Source organism: Dipodomys merriami, unplaced genomic scaffold, assembly GCF_024711535.1.
Source record: "Dipodomys merriami isolate MVZ:Mamm:240054 unplaced genomic scaffold, mDipMer1.0.p SCAF_33, whole genome shotgun sequence".
NCBI classification, from domain to species: domain Eukaryota; kingdom Metazoa; phylum Chordata; class Mammalia; order Rodentia; family Heteromyidae; genus Dipodomys; species Dipodomys merriami.
Genome location: NW_027204826.1, coordinates 4,125,937 through 4,144,079, shown reverse-complemented (window position 1 = coordinate 4,144,079; position 18,143 = coordinate 4,125,937). Strand labels below are relative to the sequence as shown.

The 18,143-nt window shown below is 35.7% G+C and overlaps 1 protein-coding gene across 11 annotated transcripts in view; it reads left to right on the top strand.

Annotated features, from left to right (window-relative positions):
* The window catches only part of Neo1 (neogenin 1), a 127,043-nt gene that overhangs the window by 41,077 nt on the left and 67,823 nt on the right, over positions 1 to 18,143 (top strand). For all 11 annotated transcript variants that reach the window (XM_070042930.1, XM_070042929.1, XM_070042933.1 and 8 more), the window contains exons 5-7: positions 1,239 to 1,375; positions 9,871 to 10,025; positions 12,134 to 12,254. In XM_070042930.1, the coding sequence (XP_069899031.1) occupies positions 1,239 to 1,375; positions 9,871 to 10,025; positions 12,134 to 12,254 (413 nt within the window). The remainder of the gene's footprint in view (positions 1 to 1,238; positions 1,376 to 9,870; positions 10,026 to 12,133; positions 12,255 to 18,143) is intronic.

Below are 18,143 nucleotides of genomic sequence, written 5' to 3'. Positions count from 1 at the left end.
TTAAGGACCAAGTTAAGCAAGTCCACTGTTACAGTAGCTGAAAATTTTAAACCAGTTTAATAATACAAGACAAAGGAAGGAGTAAAAGAGTCCCTATCTATAGGTAGCATGTTTTCTTTCCCTCCCTCCCTCCCTTCTTTCTTTTTGTTTTGTACTCTACTTTTTTTTTTCTTTTTTTTTGGGGGTCCGGTTGTGGGGCCTGTACTCTGGGCCTAGGCGCTGTCCCTCAGCTCTTCAGCTCAAGGCTAGCACTCTACCACTTGAACCACAGCGCCACTTCCGGTTTTTTTTCTTATGTGGTGCTGAGGAATCGAACCCAGGGCCTTGAGCATGCAAGGCAAGCGCTCTACCACTGAGCTACCTTCCCAGCCCATGTACTCTACTTCTTGAGCTGTGTCTCTAGCCCTTTTTTCTCTGGTTATTATTAGAGATAGGGTCTAGCTGGCCTGGACATCTCTTATTAATTTATGTCAGGTACATTTGTAATACTGGATTGACTGTGTAATTTTCCAAATTAACCTTGTTCACTTTACAAAAATTTGATTAGAATATTAATTTGTGATTGCTTCCATGATGTTACTGGATTCTTTCAGTTGTTTTGTTTTGATTTTTTCATAGACACATCACTCCGTAGAGTTGGTTTGGTATTCACCATCCTTGTTTATAGCTGATTTGTACCTAGCACCACACCCAGGGAGCTGTTCTCTGGCAATGTCCTCTCTTCCTTCCCTTGCTTTTTTCCTCTCATTTCTAGCCAAGTCACCATAGGAAACTTTCAGTTGGCACTGTCACCCCTGACTTACTGGTTCTGGTCTGACATTTTACCCTCTTCACTTTTTCTTGGTGTTAGTAATTTTAGTGTAGCATAGTTGTGGTGGAGACAGTCTTTGATGGATTCCAGATTTCAAAAATTACACAATTGCCAGAGAGTTGGCCAGAGAAAGCTGAGTTGGAATTGGTCATAAAAGTGACAACCCGTTGAGAATCACTACAAGTGCCAGTGGCTGTAACATTTGATTTGTCCTCATGATATTTATACATGTAAAATATGAGCAAAGCAAATTCACACTACAATAATTTTATGTTTTTCTCAGTCCATTTGTAGCCACATCATAAATAATGGTGTTTGACTATTTTCTCTATTTTCATGTAGAAAATTTCTCAGGTACTATTTTCTTTGTGATGAAATGTTTTGTTTTTTTGTTTTTTGTTTTTTGTTGTTGTTTTTTTTAATACAGCTCTGAAAGATTGGCCTTGCTGGCAGGTGGTAGCCTGGAAATCAGTGATATCACTGAGGATGATGCAGGGACGTATTTCTGCATCGCAGACAATGGAAATGAGACAATTGATGCACAGGCAGAGCTTACAGTGCAAGGTATGTCAGTATTTACTGTCTAGTCAAAAAGTCCCATGTACTCTCTGGGTCTGCTAATTATTCAAAAGTAATGGGAGAGACCGTATAATACAGCAGTTAAAACCCCAACATTTAGACCAAACTGCCTGGGCTCAAATTCTGGTCTTACACCATCTAAATACATGACTGTAGGAAACTTACTGAACCTTTGTGAATCTCATTTTCCATATCTGTAAAATGGAGACAATAAAATTACTCACTTTATTGGAATTGTTTTGAGGATCAATAGCTAGTCTTTATGGAAGACCCAGAATAGCACATAAGCTCAGTGTTAGTTATTGATGTTTTGAGTAGCAGCAACAGCAGTTGTAATAGTATGCGGGCAGAGGGTGTGATCTGGGCCATCTGGAAGTTTCTGTTCACTGTTCTTATCTCAGGATGCCTTTTCACAAAGACATCTGTTCTCTGACCCAGAACCTTGTCTGTCAGCATTCATGTTTCTTTTTTGGGTTAGTAGATCACCCAGGAAGGGGTGCAGGATATGATTTGGTTTGATGATTTTGTGTTTATTGCTGACCATCACTGCAAGCATAGTTGTCCTTCCCTTTTCCTTATACACTCCCCATTACCGTGACAGGTCCTTTGAGAAAGATGGCATTTACTCACAGCCTCCTCATTATCTCCATCCTTCCACCTTTCCTCCAAATGGAGGGATACCAGGAGAAAGATATTTTCTCTCTCTCCTATGACTTACCTGTTTTGATCTTTGCTTCAAAGACTTGTCCTTAGGACCTTTCCCTTTTGTTCTAGAGAAATCTAACACAGCTCAGATATGTAGAAATGTAGCTGAGTTATGGTATTCAACCAACTTGAGCATGGAATGGAATAGTAGTTCTGCCATACAATGGCATGTTCTGAGCAATGAAAACTGATACACTATGACATTCAACAGAAGCCAGAAATAAAAGTAAAACAGGAAAATAAAATTTATTAAAGTTCAAACCCAGGAAAAGTAATGACTTGAGTGTTACACAGCTAGGCTTCAGGTATATTAATATCATTTTTTTTTTTTTTTTTGTCGGTCATGGGGCTTGAACTCTGGGCCTGGGCGCTGTCCCTCAGCTCTTCAGCTCAAGGCGAGCGCTCTACCACTTGAGCTACAGCGCCACGTCCGGTTTTCTGGTGGTTTATTGGAGATAGGAGTCTCACGGTCTCTCCTGCCCGGGCTGGCTTTGAACCGCGATCCTCAGATCTCAGCCTCCTGAGTAGCTAGGATTACAGGCGTGAGCCACCAGCGCCTGGCATTATTAATATCATTTCTGAATCTAGATAGTATTTACAGTTCAGACGGTCCAGCCTATGTGAGGTCACCTCTTTTTATGGTTTATAGACAAGCCATTATGTGCAGAACATATTTGGAAAATTTTTGTTTTGAACCTTGTCCCATACCTGATAGTGTTGGTTTTATTATTTTTCTATGATGGAGAAAGTACTTTATAAGAAATTATTATAAATAATTGGAGAAAGTATATGCACACAGATATGTATATATACACATTGTGTTTATAAATATATCCACAGGTATCTAAACATTCAGTAGTACATCTGACTTTTGTTATTTTTAAAGAAATTATAACTCTAGGAAATACCATAATGAATGTGAATGCAGAAAAGGTTATAAGTTCATTCTTCATCTGTTAAATATTTCAGACTTACTATCATTAACTACTGGGATTTGTACACATGCTGTGACGTGAGTTAGCCAATGGTGTATTTCCTGTCATCTCAGATTGTTGATAACAGTTAACATGGGTCATGAGCTGCTTTTAAAGCAGGAATTTTCCTTTTCTCTTAAAACAATTGTGATAATATATAATACAAATTTCCCTGACTTCTCTCCCAAAAGGAAAATTTCCATGTGAGTTTTTAATGGAATAAATTGACAAACTCTTCATTGGCCACTGTCTTTGACATTGTCAGTACCTATAACTGATACAACTAGAGATTTAATACTTCCATCTCTCTTGGTGTCTTGACAGTGCCTACAACTACAGTTGTAAACACTACCTTCTCTCTTGAAGCACTGCCTGATACCATTCTCCTTTCTGTTATTCTGTTATATTCTGTCCTGTGCTACCTCTCACCTCTTGAAGGTCTTGGCCTCTCCCCTTCTCCAAGTCCCTTTCCTAAACAACACTCATGTGCAGCATGCACAACCGAATGTTATCATCTGCTGGACTCTTAGCTCCCTTGGGTGCAGTACAGAAAACAAATGCCTCATAGCAAATGAGACCCTAGACCCATCCATTTGTTAATGATTAAAAAAAAATTGTGTGCTAGAAAGGAGTGATTGTGAGTTCTCCACCGTGTGCTGGGAGGCCAGTTTTGGCTTTCTCACTCAGCTCCATGAGCTGGGCCAGGTTAGTTAACCTGCATGTCAGTATCTTTTATTACTAAAATAAGTTCTTGGAAGCATTAAACTCCATCTAGCCTGAGATGCATATGGTGTCACCACCAAAACATAAGTTGTTATTTTTTCTTTTAAAAATATTTCAAGGGCTGGAAAGGTGGCTCAGTGGTAGAGTGCTTGCCTTGCATGCATTAGGCCCTGGGTTCGATTCCTTAGCACCACATAAGCAGAAAAAGCCAAAAGTGGTTCTGTGGCTCAAGTGGTAGAGCGCTAGCCTTGAGCTGAAGAGCTGAGGGACAGCACCCAGGCCCAGATTTCAGGCCCCATGACTGACCAAAAACAATAAATAAAATTTTGAATTAGCATACATTAATAATATAAGAGGTTTCATCATATATGCATATATACATACTATATACACAGAGTACTTTATCTTTACCCTCAGTACCTTTTCCTTTTCTCCTCCTCCTATCGACCCCCTCCTCAGCAGATCCCCTTTTCATTTATGTTCTGTTATTAGTGGTTAGCAGCAACAGCACCATGTCATTTTATGTAAGTGTGCATGCGTGCTTATGTATGTGTTTGTACTAGTCCCAGGGCTTGAACTCAGGGCCTGAGTGCTGTCCCTGAACTTCTTTTGCTCAAGGCTAGCAGTCCAACATTTGAGCCATAGCTCCACTATGGGCTTTTGGGGGGGGGGTAGTTTTTTGGAGAGTTTTATGGACTTTCCTGCCTTTGAACTGCAATCCTCAGATCTCAGCTTCCTGAGCAGCCAGGATTACAGATGTGAGGTGCCAGCACCCAGCAACAAGTCATTGTTTGAACACACAGCTATTTGCTAGGAATGTTCACTCTCTCCCCACCTTCAACCACAATTTTCTGTTACATCTTCAGGATAAGTTTACCTAACCTTCCTGTGAAGCTTTTGTTAACCTCTCCCTTTGTCATTAATGTCTATCTGACTCTTTCTTTCTCTGTCTTCTTTTTTCTTTTTTCCTACGAAAGACCAGGAATATCTATGTGAAATAAAATGAAATATGTGAGGTTAGAATCTCCATTTATGTAGACTACTAGATGAAGGATTTCTGATCATGAAGGTGTTGCAGAATAGAAGAGCCATTCACTTACCTGAGGTGCTGTTTGTGTGCTGTTTTCACATTGAGCAAAAACAATACAGAAACTGTCTCTGTTGTGATTTTGTTACCCTAGTATGGTGGACACTTTGTGGAACAAATAAGCAGGTATCTTGGTACAGTAAGTGGATCTGTGGTAGTTTTGTTTTATTGGTACTGGGATTTGTCCTTCAGGCCTTGTACTTGTAGGCAGGCACTTGAGCCACAACTCCATCCTTTTTTTTTTTTTTTGCTTTATTTTTCCAATCGGGTCTGGACATTGATCTTTTAATTATATTCATTGCATAAATGAGATGACAGGCGTGTGTGCCACCATACCCAGCATTTTTTATTTGTTGAGATGGGGTCTTGTGAACTTTTAGCCAGGGCTGGCCTCCAACTGCAATCTTTCTGAACTTAGTCTGTTCTCCCCACTCAACCCCTCTCTACCCCCAAGTTTCTAGTGTTACAGTTGTAAGCCATTGCACCCAACTGGATCTGTGGTTTTTATAGAACCTTACATTAAGAGGTTACCACTGTGCTTACAGAGGGAATATGGTATGCTGATACAATCTTGCCATACAGCAGTGGAAGTGAGCTTCCAGCTTTCTCCAGAAACAGTGGAGGATTTAAAGTCTCTATGCTTTGTTAGTGGACCAGTACCTGTCTATATCTACCTACTAAGCTGGGAAACAAAATCCTGAAAGGATTTCAGCCTGTTTCAATGCTTGAGGGTTTTTGTTAAATTTTTTTAAGAACTTGATGTCAGTTTGTTAATTACAGAAAAGAAGTTTTAAGAATATCTCGTGTGCAGTTTGTCATATAAATGGATAAAATTGGCTTTGTTTTTCTACCTACAGATTTCAATGAGGATTTGACTGCTTAAGAATTTAAAGATTTAAAGAATGGAAATTTCCAAAATTATCTTCCAAACAATAGCATAACCTTGAGCATTGGTGTTGGCCCCATATTATTTCCTGTTTGAATTGAATGACAATTTCCAGCTTTATATAGCAGTGCTAGTATTAAGTGATTTTCTAGTAAAATAATTTTGCACATATAATATGCTTTACCTCTAAATCCTACTTGTACATTTAGCAATTAAAATTATTCTTGTAATAATGATGGCATTAGAAGGGGTAGAGAACTATCAAGGAGAATTTGAAGCTTAATTATCTCTTTGGTAATGAAATGCATAATCTTCCATTACAACACTTATTTTCTTATGGTAATTGGCTCATTTATTCTATAGTTATCAATTTAACTTCCCAACCAAAAACATCTGTTCTTACATTGCATTTAATTGGTGTGAATACCATCTACAAAGTAGTTAAAATCTATAGAACATTTTAAGGGCATATTTTACAATTCATGAAAAGGAAAAGTAAATGCTGAATTGAACATTGTTTATGATTTTTTTTCTAATAGTCTTTGGAAGTCTGTTTACTAAAAGTGTATAGTAAAATTATAGTAATTTGATTTTTTTTAAAAAGAGGACTGTAGCTGGGTGCTGGTGGCTCATGCCTATAATCCTAGCTACTCAGAAGGCTGAGATCTTAGGAACCCAGACAGGAAAGTCTGTGGGACTTTCATCTCTAATTATCCAAAAATCCAGAAGTAGAGCTGCTGCTCAAGTGGTAGATCATTAGCCTTGAACAAAAAAATCTCAGGGACATCACCCAAGCCCTGAGTTCAAACCCCAGGACACCCCTTCCCATTGTTTGTTTTCTAGGGAGAGGAACTTTAGTCCTAGGGGGTTAAAGAATATTGCAGTTAGAACTGTTACAGTTAGAAGTACAGGCTTTGAAAGGAGGGGGAAAAAAATCACCCAAGGAAGAAAAATGGGGACAAGTTGGGGTAGGGGGAGGAGGATGTTTATAATTTTAAAAGTGGAAGGGCCAGGTGCCATTGGCTCTTGCCTGTAATCCTAGCTACTCAGGAGGCTGAGATCTGAGGATTGCGGTTCAAAGCCAGACCAGGCAGGAAAATCCGTGAAACTCTTACCTCCAATAAACTACCAGAAAACCAGAAGTGGCGCTGTGGCTTAAGTGGTAGAGCACTAGCCTTGAGCTGAAGAGTTCAGGGACTGCGTCCAGGCCCAGAGTTCAAGCCCTACAACCGACCAAAAAAAAAAAAAGTAGAAGGATAAATCATAACAATTTTTTAAAAAATTGTTACAGTGGAAAAGGAAAAAGACAAGATACAGGGTTGAAAGCTAGACTTGTTTGAATATACCTTGCTATTGTAAATTTAAACTTCAACTTTTTTTTTTTTTTTGGCAGTACTTGTGTTTTAATTTAGGGCCTAGAGTTTGCTAAGCAGGCACTCTCTTGCTGAGCTTCACATCTTTTTAACCAAATAACTTCTTAGAGTAGAAAGTAAAATAAGTGGTCCTAAACGCATATAGTTGCTTGCCGAGCCACATAGAAATTCCAATTCAGATTGAAGTTTGGAGTAGTAATTGCACTGCCTACACCTAATAGGATATCCTCTAAGGACAAAGGAACAGCAGGGATCTTCAGTTTTTTTGTTATATTGTCATTGGAAATTTTATTCTGAGACCAAGGAGGTGTAAGATGAAGCAAATGAGTAAATATGGTAGTGTCATTGAGAACAGAGATTTTTCATAGGAAAGAAATGACATAAATTACTCTTATACTTTCCCTGCTCCCATACTACCAGAATATTCACTTATATTTCCTTTCCATGTCTCTTTCAAACAGTCTTGTCTTTTAGAAGTACACATTTATTTATTTTTTTGGTCTTGAGGTCTGAACTCAGGGCCTGTGCACTGTCCCTGAGTCTTTTGCTCAAGGCTAGTGCTGGACTGCCCCCAGCCACAGGCCATTTTCAGTTTTCTATTGATTAATTGGAGATAAGAGTCTCACAGACTTTCCTGCCTGGGCTGGCTTTGAGCCATGATCCTCAGACCTCAGCCTCCCAAGTAGCTAGGATTACAGGGGTGAGCCACCAGTGCCTAGTGATATTTATGTTTTTCTAAATGTCAACCTCAGTAGTCCAATAAGAGTAACTGGTTTGAAATTTTTATTGTTAAGTCCTGTGCCCTTTCAGGGAGTTTTATTTGTGAATACTAGTTTTGTAAAACCAAGGTTTCAATTAGCTCCTGTCCTAAAATAGGAACTCAACTTACTTGTAAGTATACTAAGATCTTTCAACTCTGTAACTTTCTGACTTAAGTTTTTAATCTAGGAATGTTTCCACTTGCTACTGCTTAGATCTCATAGCAGTCCTATTATCTAGTATTGTTACAGTAGTTCCACTTTTCACACAAGCCTGCTAGTGTCCAAGAGGCAACATAGCATCAAAGGGTGATGCAGCTTTGTCAGTGACTAGGATTTGAACCCATGCAGTCAACTACAAGATGTATATCCTTTCCTAAAACATTTAATAGAAAAGAATGACATTCCCCATGTAATTGAAGTAGCTTCACCAATTACCAATTCAGTATCAGTATTGATTTATCTGTACCCTAATCCATCTCATCCTAACCCCACATAGATTATTTTGAAAGCAAAATTCAAGAATCCAAGAATTATATTTTTTCATATATATATATATATATATATATATATATATATACACACATACATAATGATATTTAACTACCTCTACAAAGCATTCCTAAACATAACTCTGATACCATCATATTGGTATTTGTAAAAATTTCCTAATATCAATTATTCCTTCAGTCAGTATCCACTAATTAGCTTATGTTTCAATTTTTTACTTTTGAATTGGATAACCAAGATATCTTCACAAATAATTTTGTTTCTTTTTTGTTTAAGACAAGGTCTTGCTACCACGTTAGCCTCAAACTTGAAATCCTCCTGTCTCAGCCTCCTAAAAGCTAAAATTACAAACATACACACTACTTCAGTTTATTTCTTAATTTTCTTTTACTCCTCAGGCTTCTCTTTATCTTTTATAATTGTTTGCAGTTTGTTAGGAACCAAGCCCTTTACCCTGTATGGTCTCCTGCATTGTCTTTTGCTAACTGCGTTGCCATGTAAAATGTTCAGTATATTCAATGCAGTCAGCTCAGTTTTCATGCTACCTTCATAATCAGATCCAGGTACTTCCATCAGGAGGTTCATAAGTGACTGACTCTCTTTTTGTGAGGGAATAGCCTTTGATAATCATTGCCCATAGTAATTGCAAAGTAATAGTGTTCCTAATCTGTTATTCTCTCTCCCAATTAATTGTTAGGATAACCCCTCAGATATCTGGCTAGTCTAAATAAAGTGCTGTTCTTATACAAGAGCAGGATAAATGCTTGACTCTCCCTTTTAGTTTTCAGAATGGGGTGCTAATTGATAAGCTTCTCCTAAGATGCCCATTGTGGTTCTTTTCTTTTTAAAGCATTTTCTTTTAAAATACATTTGGTTTGTTTCAGTTATCATTATGATGATTGTAGAACTGACCTATCTTTGAGCAGTAAAGGAAGCCTGGGACTGATAGAATCTCCCAAGTCTTGCTTGACATGACCCTACTATTGGTCTTCAGTATTTTCTGGTTAGTTTGAAGGCGCTTATTGTGGACAAAGTCAGCAATTATTTGCTTTTTAAATATAAACTGTATCATGATTTTCTACTAGTATTTCCAATTAAATTTAAAACTGGAGTACTGGAGCTTGAACTCTAGGCTTCTTACACTTACTCAGCTTTTTTTTTTTGCTAAAGGCTGACACTCTGACTTGAGTCATACCTCCTCTTCTCTTGCCTTTTGCTGGTTAATTGGAAGTAAGAGTCTCTCAGATTTGTCTGCCTAAGCAGGCTCTGAAGCAGGCTTCTTACCTCTTAGCCTCTTGAGTAGCTAAGGTGATAGATGTGAGCAACTGGTTCCCAGCAAAACTTTGTTTTAACTGCATCTTCTTAACTTCTGTATCTCAATTCTATGATTTTAAAAAATTGGTTCATGTATGAATAGCTACCTATTTTGACTTTCACTGTCTTAATTTTCTTTCTATTTTAAAGCCCAACCTGAATTTCTAAAACAACCTGCTAATATATATGCTCATGAGTCCATGGATATTATATTTGAGTGTGAAGTAACTGGGAAGCCAACTCCAACTGTGAAATGGGTCAAGAATGGGGACATGGTCATCCCAAGTGATTACTTCAAAATTGTAGTAAGTATCTTTCAAAGAAATGGATTGATTGATTTATTTAATTTCTTTATTGTTGGTCATGGGGCTTGAGCTCTAGGCCTGGGCGCTGTCCCTCAGATCTTTAGCTCAAGGCAAGTGCTCTGCCACTTGAGCCATAGTTCCACTTCCAGTTTTCTGGTGGTTTATTGGAGATAAGAATCTCATGGACTTTCCTGCCTGGGCTCACTTTGAACCTCAATCTTCAGATCTCAGCCTCCTGAGTAGGATTACAGGCATGAGCCACCAGTGGCGAAATGCATTTATTTTTAAAGCCTTCAATGAATTTTTTTTTAAATTATAATCACCAAAAGCTTTATCCTGTAAATACCAACTTAAGCACCATATATGAAAAGTAGAAAAATCTCTACAGTGTAATTTCTTTATTGACTGATGAGAAAGCTCAGCCCAGAAATGTTTTGGTAGTAATGCTTGGTCACATGGCAGATCGGTGGCTGAACTGTGCTGAGAGTCTACCAGATATCTGGTACTCTTAAACGCAAATGGCACCATTTCCTGGAAGTAGTGTGATCATGTATATGAGCAATCCCAATTGTCTATGTAGCTCTCTGTTCAAGGAGCAGAAAGCTTTCCCTTAAAATGTGGAAAGGTGATCCTTTTGAAAAACATACCAATTATAACAGCATACAATAAAAACATAACCACAAGTCAGATTCTAATTTCTAGACTCTTCAAAATAAAGTTACCCAGTATCAGAGAGCCATAACAATAGATAAACAGTAAATTCATTACTGTGTGCTGCCTCATTAATGTGTATAATTTGTATGTTTTTATGTGTTACAGTAAAAAATGAGATATGGTGTCACATCCCTACTATTTCAGCACCCAGGAATGTGTGGCAGGAAATCAGTGAGTTCAGGGTCAGCCTAGGCTATGTAGCAAGACCCTGTCTCTCTCACATACAACAGAAAAAGGAAATGCAAAAAAATTGTTAAATATATCTAAGACTTCTCAGTCACAATACCTTTTATCTAATATTATCATAATCTAGCACCCTCATAAATAGAATTATCTGATCTTTAATAGCAAGTCTTGATGATATACTTTAAGGTCTGAATATGATCCTCATGAAGGTTAGATGTAATTATGATTGTTAAAGACTTAATCTCTTTACAAATTTGCCATAGAAGTAATACATTCCTATTTTCTATTTTGAAATGCATAATATCATGTTACTAAAATTCATGCTGAGTGCAGTGGCTCAGGCCTATAATTCTAACTGTTCAGGAGGCAGCAGAGATCAGAATTGCAGTGCGAGACCAGCCTGGGCAGAGACTTGGTGTTACCCCATCTCAACCAATAAAAGCTGGATGTGGTGGTTCACACCTTTCATCCCAACTGTACCAGAAGCATAAATAGGATTACAGTCTAGGCTTGCTCAAGCATAAAGACAAGTTCCCATTTTAAAAATAACTAAAGGAAAAAGAGCTAGAAGCATGGCCGCCACTGGACATGGTAAAGCCTAGTAATTGTGAGGCCCTAAGTTCAGACCCCAGCATTGCTACAAAACAACCCACCTAATTCATAAATACTTAACATTAAAAAACAACCTGTTATAATTAAAATAGCATTTTGTCAAAACTTGCATACTTCTTTAACATTTTTTAAACTTATTTCACCAATAATAATAGTTGGCATTCATGTAGTACTTTGTTTTTTGTTTTGAAAAATCAGGTGTGTACCCTGACTTATTGTGATTTAATCTGTTAAAACCATTGATGTTATAAATAATGTTAGGAAAATAATGCCTGTGTTTACAAATCCAGGCTTTATAGTGCTTGCCAGATATTTTTCCAATAAAAGTATAAGGTTAAAAACAGGGAGGCTGTGCCTTTTCCTCGTTTGTGATGGTATTAATCTAGTCACTTAGGTGACTAGAACAGGCACTTAAGTGCCTGGCCAGTACTCTAATAAAAAATTGAGATAACAGGTACATAGGTAGATAGGATTCAACAATTGATCATAAAATGACTTGCCTTTCCTCCCACAAAAGAACATACCCTTGAGATTTTTAACTCATATTTGTCAACCATTTTAAATGATAACATTTTGTGTATGTTTTTCTTCCTTAGAAGGAACATAATCTTCAAGTTTTGGGTCTGGTGAAATCAGACGAAGGGTTTTATCAGTGCATTGCTGAGAATGATGTTGGAAATACGCAGGCTGGAGCCCAGCTCATAATCCTTGAACATGGTAAGAGGCTGAGACAGTAAGAGGAAGGCAGCTTAGCCATGTGGCACTGTGACACCAGGAGACCTCATGATTGTTTATTTGGAATGCCCAGTACGTGGAATAACTAAGAGAAAAGAAATAGCATCTTTGGCACTTAGAATTACCTAGACACATTTTCCAGATGATGTTGGAAAGAAATGGACAACAAGAAAAAGTAAACAGTAAAAGTAAACAATACAAGTAAACAATATAAGAGCCCTACCCAAATGATTTTTTTTCCAGAATCCATTCTTTTTTTTTTTTTTTGCCCGTCCTGGGGCTTGAACTCTGGGTTTGGGCACTGTACCTAAGCTCCTTTTTGCTCAAGGCTAACGCTCTTCTACTAAATATAAAAGAAAATACAGAGGAAAAAATTGGTTATTTAGGAATGTAAGTACCTTAGCTAAATTAAAGATTAAATTAAAAGGAAGATGTTGCAAGAGTTACTTTAAATTATTTAAGAATTATTCTGAATGTGACAATAATACAGGCAAGTGATGCTAGCTAGCCTGAGCTGTATAGTGAATTATTCTAGGCCAGTGTAGGCCACACAGAAAAACAAAACAAATGAAAAAGAAATTATTGCTGCAGGTATGTTAAAAGTAGTAAAGCTTAAAAGAAAATAGCTATGATTTTTTTTGAACCCTTAACTTTTTATTGTCAGTGGAAGTTAAAAATAGATTCAGGGGCTGGGAAGGTGGCTCAGTGGTAGAGTGGTTGCCTCTCATGCATGAGGCCCTGGGTTCGATTCCTCAACACCACATAAGCAGAAAAAGCTGGAAGTGGCACTATGGCTCAAGTAGTAGAGCGCTCGCCTTGAGCTGAAGAGCTGAGGGACAGCGCCCAGGCCCAGAGTTCAAGCCCCATGACCGACAAAAAAAAAAAATTATTATGTAAGACTGGAATGTAAAAACAGTAATATGCTTTTTTATGTATGTCATTTGATACCAACTCTGATCAATGGCAGTTTTATCTAGTTGCAGCAAGGAAAGAAGGGTTGATGAAAAGGGAGTAGCATGGACTTGTTTTCAGTAAAGGAAATTCACAGTTTCCCCGCCCATTAATGACTTCTAGGATATTGTGTCCAAAACAGATAAGGATTCATATTGAACATCACTTTTTTCTTTTTGACAGAAAAATTTGTCAAAAATTCCATATAGTATCTGAGGTTATAGTGTATAACAGAAGTTCTAGAATGAGTGACTAATGATCTGGCACCACTACAAGTTTGGCTTGGGACCAGGGAATTGTTAGTCATTAATGGAATATTTTAAATCTGAAGCATTAAAATATGCAGTAGTTGGTGTTAATCAAAATATAAATTCAAATCAGTTATTTTGCTTTTTTATGACTGTAACTTTAGGAAACATTTTCCTCAAGATAACTCATGCAATTTGACTTCCTAATCATGAATTCCATATCTAGGAATGCCCATTGAAAATGTATCTGAGGGCTTAGAATATGGCTCAAGTTATAGAGCTCCCACCTAGTAAGCAAGAGACCCTGAGTTCAAATGCCTGAGCTGCCCAAAACAAAGAAATGTCAGTATTCTGCTGTTAACTTACTGATTGGATCAGGTCCTGAAAGCTTGTTTTTCATTTTTTGGGTTTTGTTTTTTTGTGTTTTAAAATTTCTGCAAAATGAAGGAATCACATGATCTGTCAGATTCCTTATCACTCTCAGCACTCCATTAAATGAAGTTTTTTTAGAAATACCAACTGTATTTTAGTATACTTTTTCTAAGATACTGAAATAGCTCTGTTAATGGTGGATAGATTGGAGAGTTTCCAGTTAACAAGGCCGTATGTAGCACGTATAATGAAACAGCTCTGGTGCTGGCTTGCATCCACTTGCTGGAATTCCTGCAGGATTGTGTTTATTCATGTCTTGTTCCCACTGTGAATAGCTAAAAACCCCTCTGAACATCACTTTCCCTATCTCTAAAGTATAAACAGTTTGTGCACAGGACACCTCTGAGGGGTAAAAAGAATAATGGTAAGTACTCTTTTAGGTAATAGTAATTTGAAAGAACACACAGACAAAGCACTCAAAAGGAATTCAGTAGTCAGCAGGGCACTCGTGGCTCATGCCTATAATCCTAGCTACTCAGGAAAGAGACTGAGATTTGAGGATCACAGTTCCAAGTCAGCTAGGGCAAGAAAGTCCAACTAACCACCAGAAAACCAGAAGTGGTGATGTGGCTCAAAGTGGTGGAGCACTGGACTTGAGCAAAAATTGCTCAGGAGCAGAACTCAGGCCCTGGGTTCAAGCTCTAGGTCTGACAAAAAAAAATATAATAAAAAGATTAACTTCATGAAGTAAACATGAGGACTTTTTTTTAAAGTATGCAACAAAAATTCACTTAATATTCATGTAAACTATTTAAATTTGCAAAACAAAATAATCTTTTGTGACCAGATTGCAAGGCATCTGATATGGTCTGGCAAAAACTATATTTGCACTAAAATATTTTCAAATAAACATAACACATGTTCATTGTCCAAATTAAGAATGCATAATTGAGTGATAGAAAAGTAAAGTTTTTAATTCTTCCTCTGTCAGTATTAACAGTGTTAACCCATTTTGTCTATGTATTTATTCATTCAGTAACCATAGATGGAACAGAATTCTGTAAACTTGTGGCTTTATTATGCTGTGTTGGGGTTGAACTCAGCCAGCAATCAGAAGTTGCTTTGCCTTAATAGAGCTTATATTTTATTACTGTGGACAGACAAGCAAATAAAGTGTAAAGAAAATAATACAACTCTTACAGCTACTTAGAGGAAATGAAAAACTGCTTGATAAAGAACTATTGGGTGTAAAGTGCAAGTTATTTTAAATAAAGCCCTGTTTGCTCAAGTGATGATATTAAGGTTGAGACCTAGAAAATTAGGTGAAATCTGTGTTTGTTTTCCATACATATAAACACAATCATGCACACTATTTTATTGTGCTTTCTTGGTAGGTACTTCAGCTGTTTGTTGGTTTGTTTTTGGTGCTTGGTGTTTTTTGGGGGGTTGTTGTTGTTGTTGTTGTTGTTGCTTTAGTTGTTTCTCAGATATAATCTTAGGTTTTTGTCCAGGGCTGGCCTTAGACTGCAGTCTTCCTACTATACCTTCTGTATAGCTGTGGTTACCAGCATGGGCTACCATGCCCAGCTGTATATGCATAAATTTTATTTGCAGAAGTAACATATTTGGTGATGGTTTTACCTTAGCTAACATGTTGTGGACTTACCAGTACTTACAGGTTTATCTTTCTTATATTTACAATGATCCATCAGATTAGACAATGAGGAGGTATGTTTTTAAGAAATTTGAACTCAGGGCCTGGGTGCTGTTCCTGGGCTTTTTGCTCACAGCTAGCACTCTGCCACTTGAGCTACAGATCCACTTGGGCTTTATAGTGATTTTAGTAGATAACAATCTCACTAGGCATGAGGTACTGGCTCCTGGCTTGTTTTTTTTTGAGTTCTTAGTAGCAGTGTAGCTTTTTTTTGGAATGTAGCTTCAGAATAATTTAACATGAACTGGGGGCAGCAGTGCATGCTGATGTCTGTGTAGTCTGTTTCTGTTTGTAATACATAGACACACACACACACACACATATACATATAATATACATAGACACACACACACATATACATATAATATACATAGACACACACACACATATATATACATATAATATACATAGACACACACACACATATACATATAATATACATATATACACACACACACATATACATATAATATACATATATACACACACACATATACATATAATATACATATATACACACACACACATATATACATATAATATACATAGACACACACACACATATACATATAATATACATAGACACACACACACACATATACATATAATATACATAGACACACACACACATATATATACATATAATATACATAGACACACACACACATATACATATAATATACATATATACACACACACACATATACATATAATATACATATATACACACACACATATACATATAATATACATATATACACACACACATATATACATATAATATACATAGACACACACACACACATACATATAATATACATAGACACACACACATATACATATAATATACATAGACACACACACACACATATATACATATAATATACATAGACACACACACACATATACATATAATATACATAGACACACACACACATATATACATATAATATACATATATACACACACACATATACATATAATATACATATACACACACACATATACATATAATATACATAGACACACACACACATATACATATAATATACATATACACACACACACATATACATATAATATACATATATACACACACACATATATACATATAATATACATAGACACACACACACACATATATACATATAATATACATAGACACACACACACACATATATACATATAATATACATATACACACACACACACATATATACATATAATATACATATATACACACACACATATACATATAATATACATAGACACACACACACACATATATACATATAATATACATAGACACACACACATATACATATAATATACATATATACACACACACATATATACATATAATATACATAGACACACACACATATACATATAATATACATACACACACACACATATATACATATAATATACATATATATACACACACATATATACATATAATATACATAGACACACACACACATATACATATAATATACATAGACACACACACATATATACATATAATATACATATATACACACACACACACACATATATACATATAATATACATAGACACACACACACATATATACATATAATATACATAGACACACACACACATATATACATATAATATACATATATACACACACACACATATATATACATATAATATACATATATACACACACACATATATATACATATAATATACATAGACACACACACACACATATATACATATAATATACATACACACACACACACATATACATATAATATACATAGACACACACACACACATATATATACATATAATATACATATATACACACACACATATATACATATAATATACATAGACACACACACACACACATATACATATAATATACATATAATATACATATATACACACACACATATATATACATATAATATACATATATACACACACACACATATATACATATAATATACATAGACACACACACACACATATACATATAATATACATATATACACACACACACATATATACATATAATATACATAGACACACACACACACATATATACATATAATATACATATATACACACACATATATATATATATATACATATAATATACATATATACACACACACATATACATATAATATACATATATACACACACACATATATACATATAATATACATATATACACACACACACATATATACATATAATATACATATATACACACACACATATATATACATATAATATATATATATATATACACACACACACATATATACATATAATATATATATATACACACACACACATATATACATATAATATATATATATACACACACACATATATATACATATAATATATATATATATACACACACACATATATACATATAATATATATATACACACACACATATACATATAATATACATATATACACACACACACATATATACATATAATATACATATATACACACACACATATATATACATATAATATATATATATACACACACACATATATACATATAATATATATATATACACACACA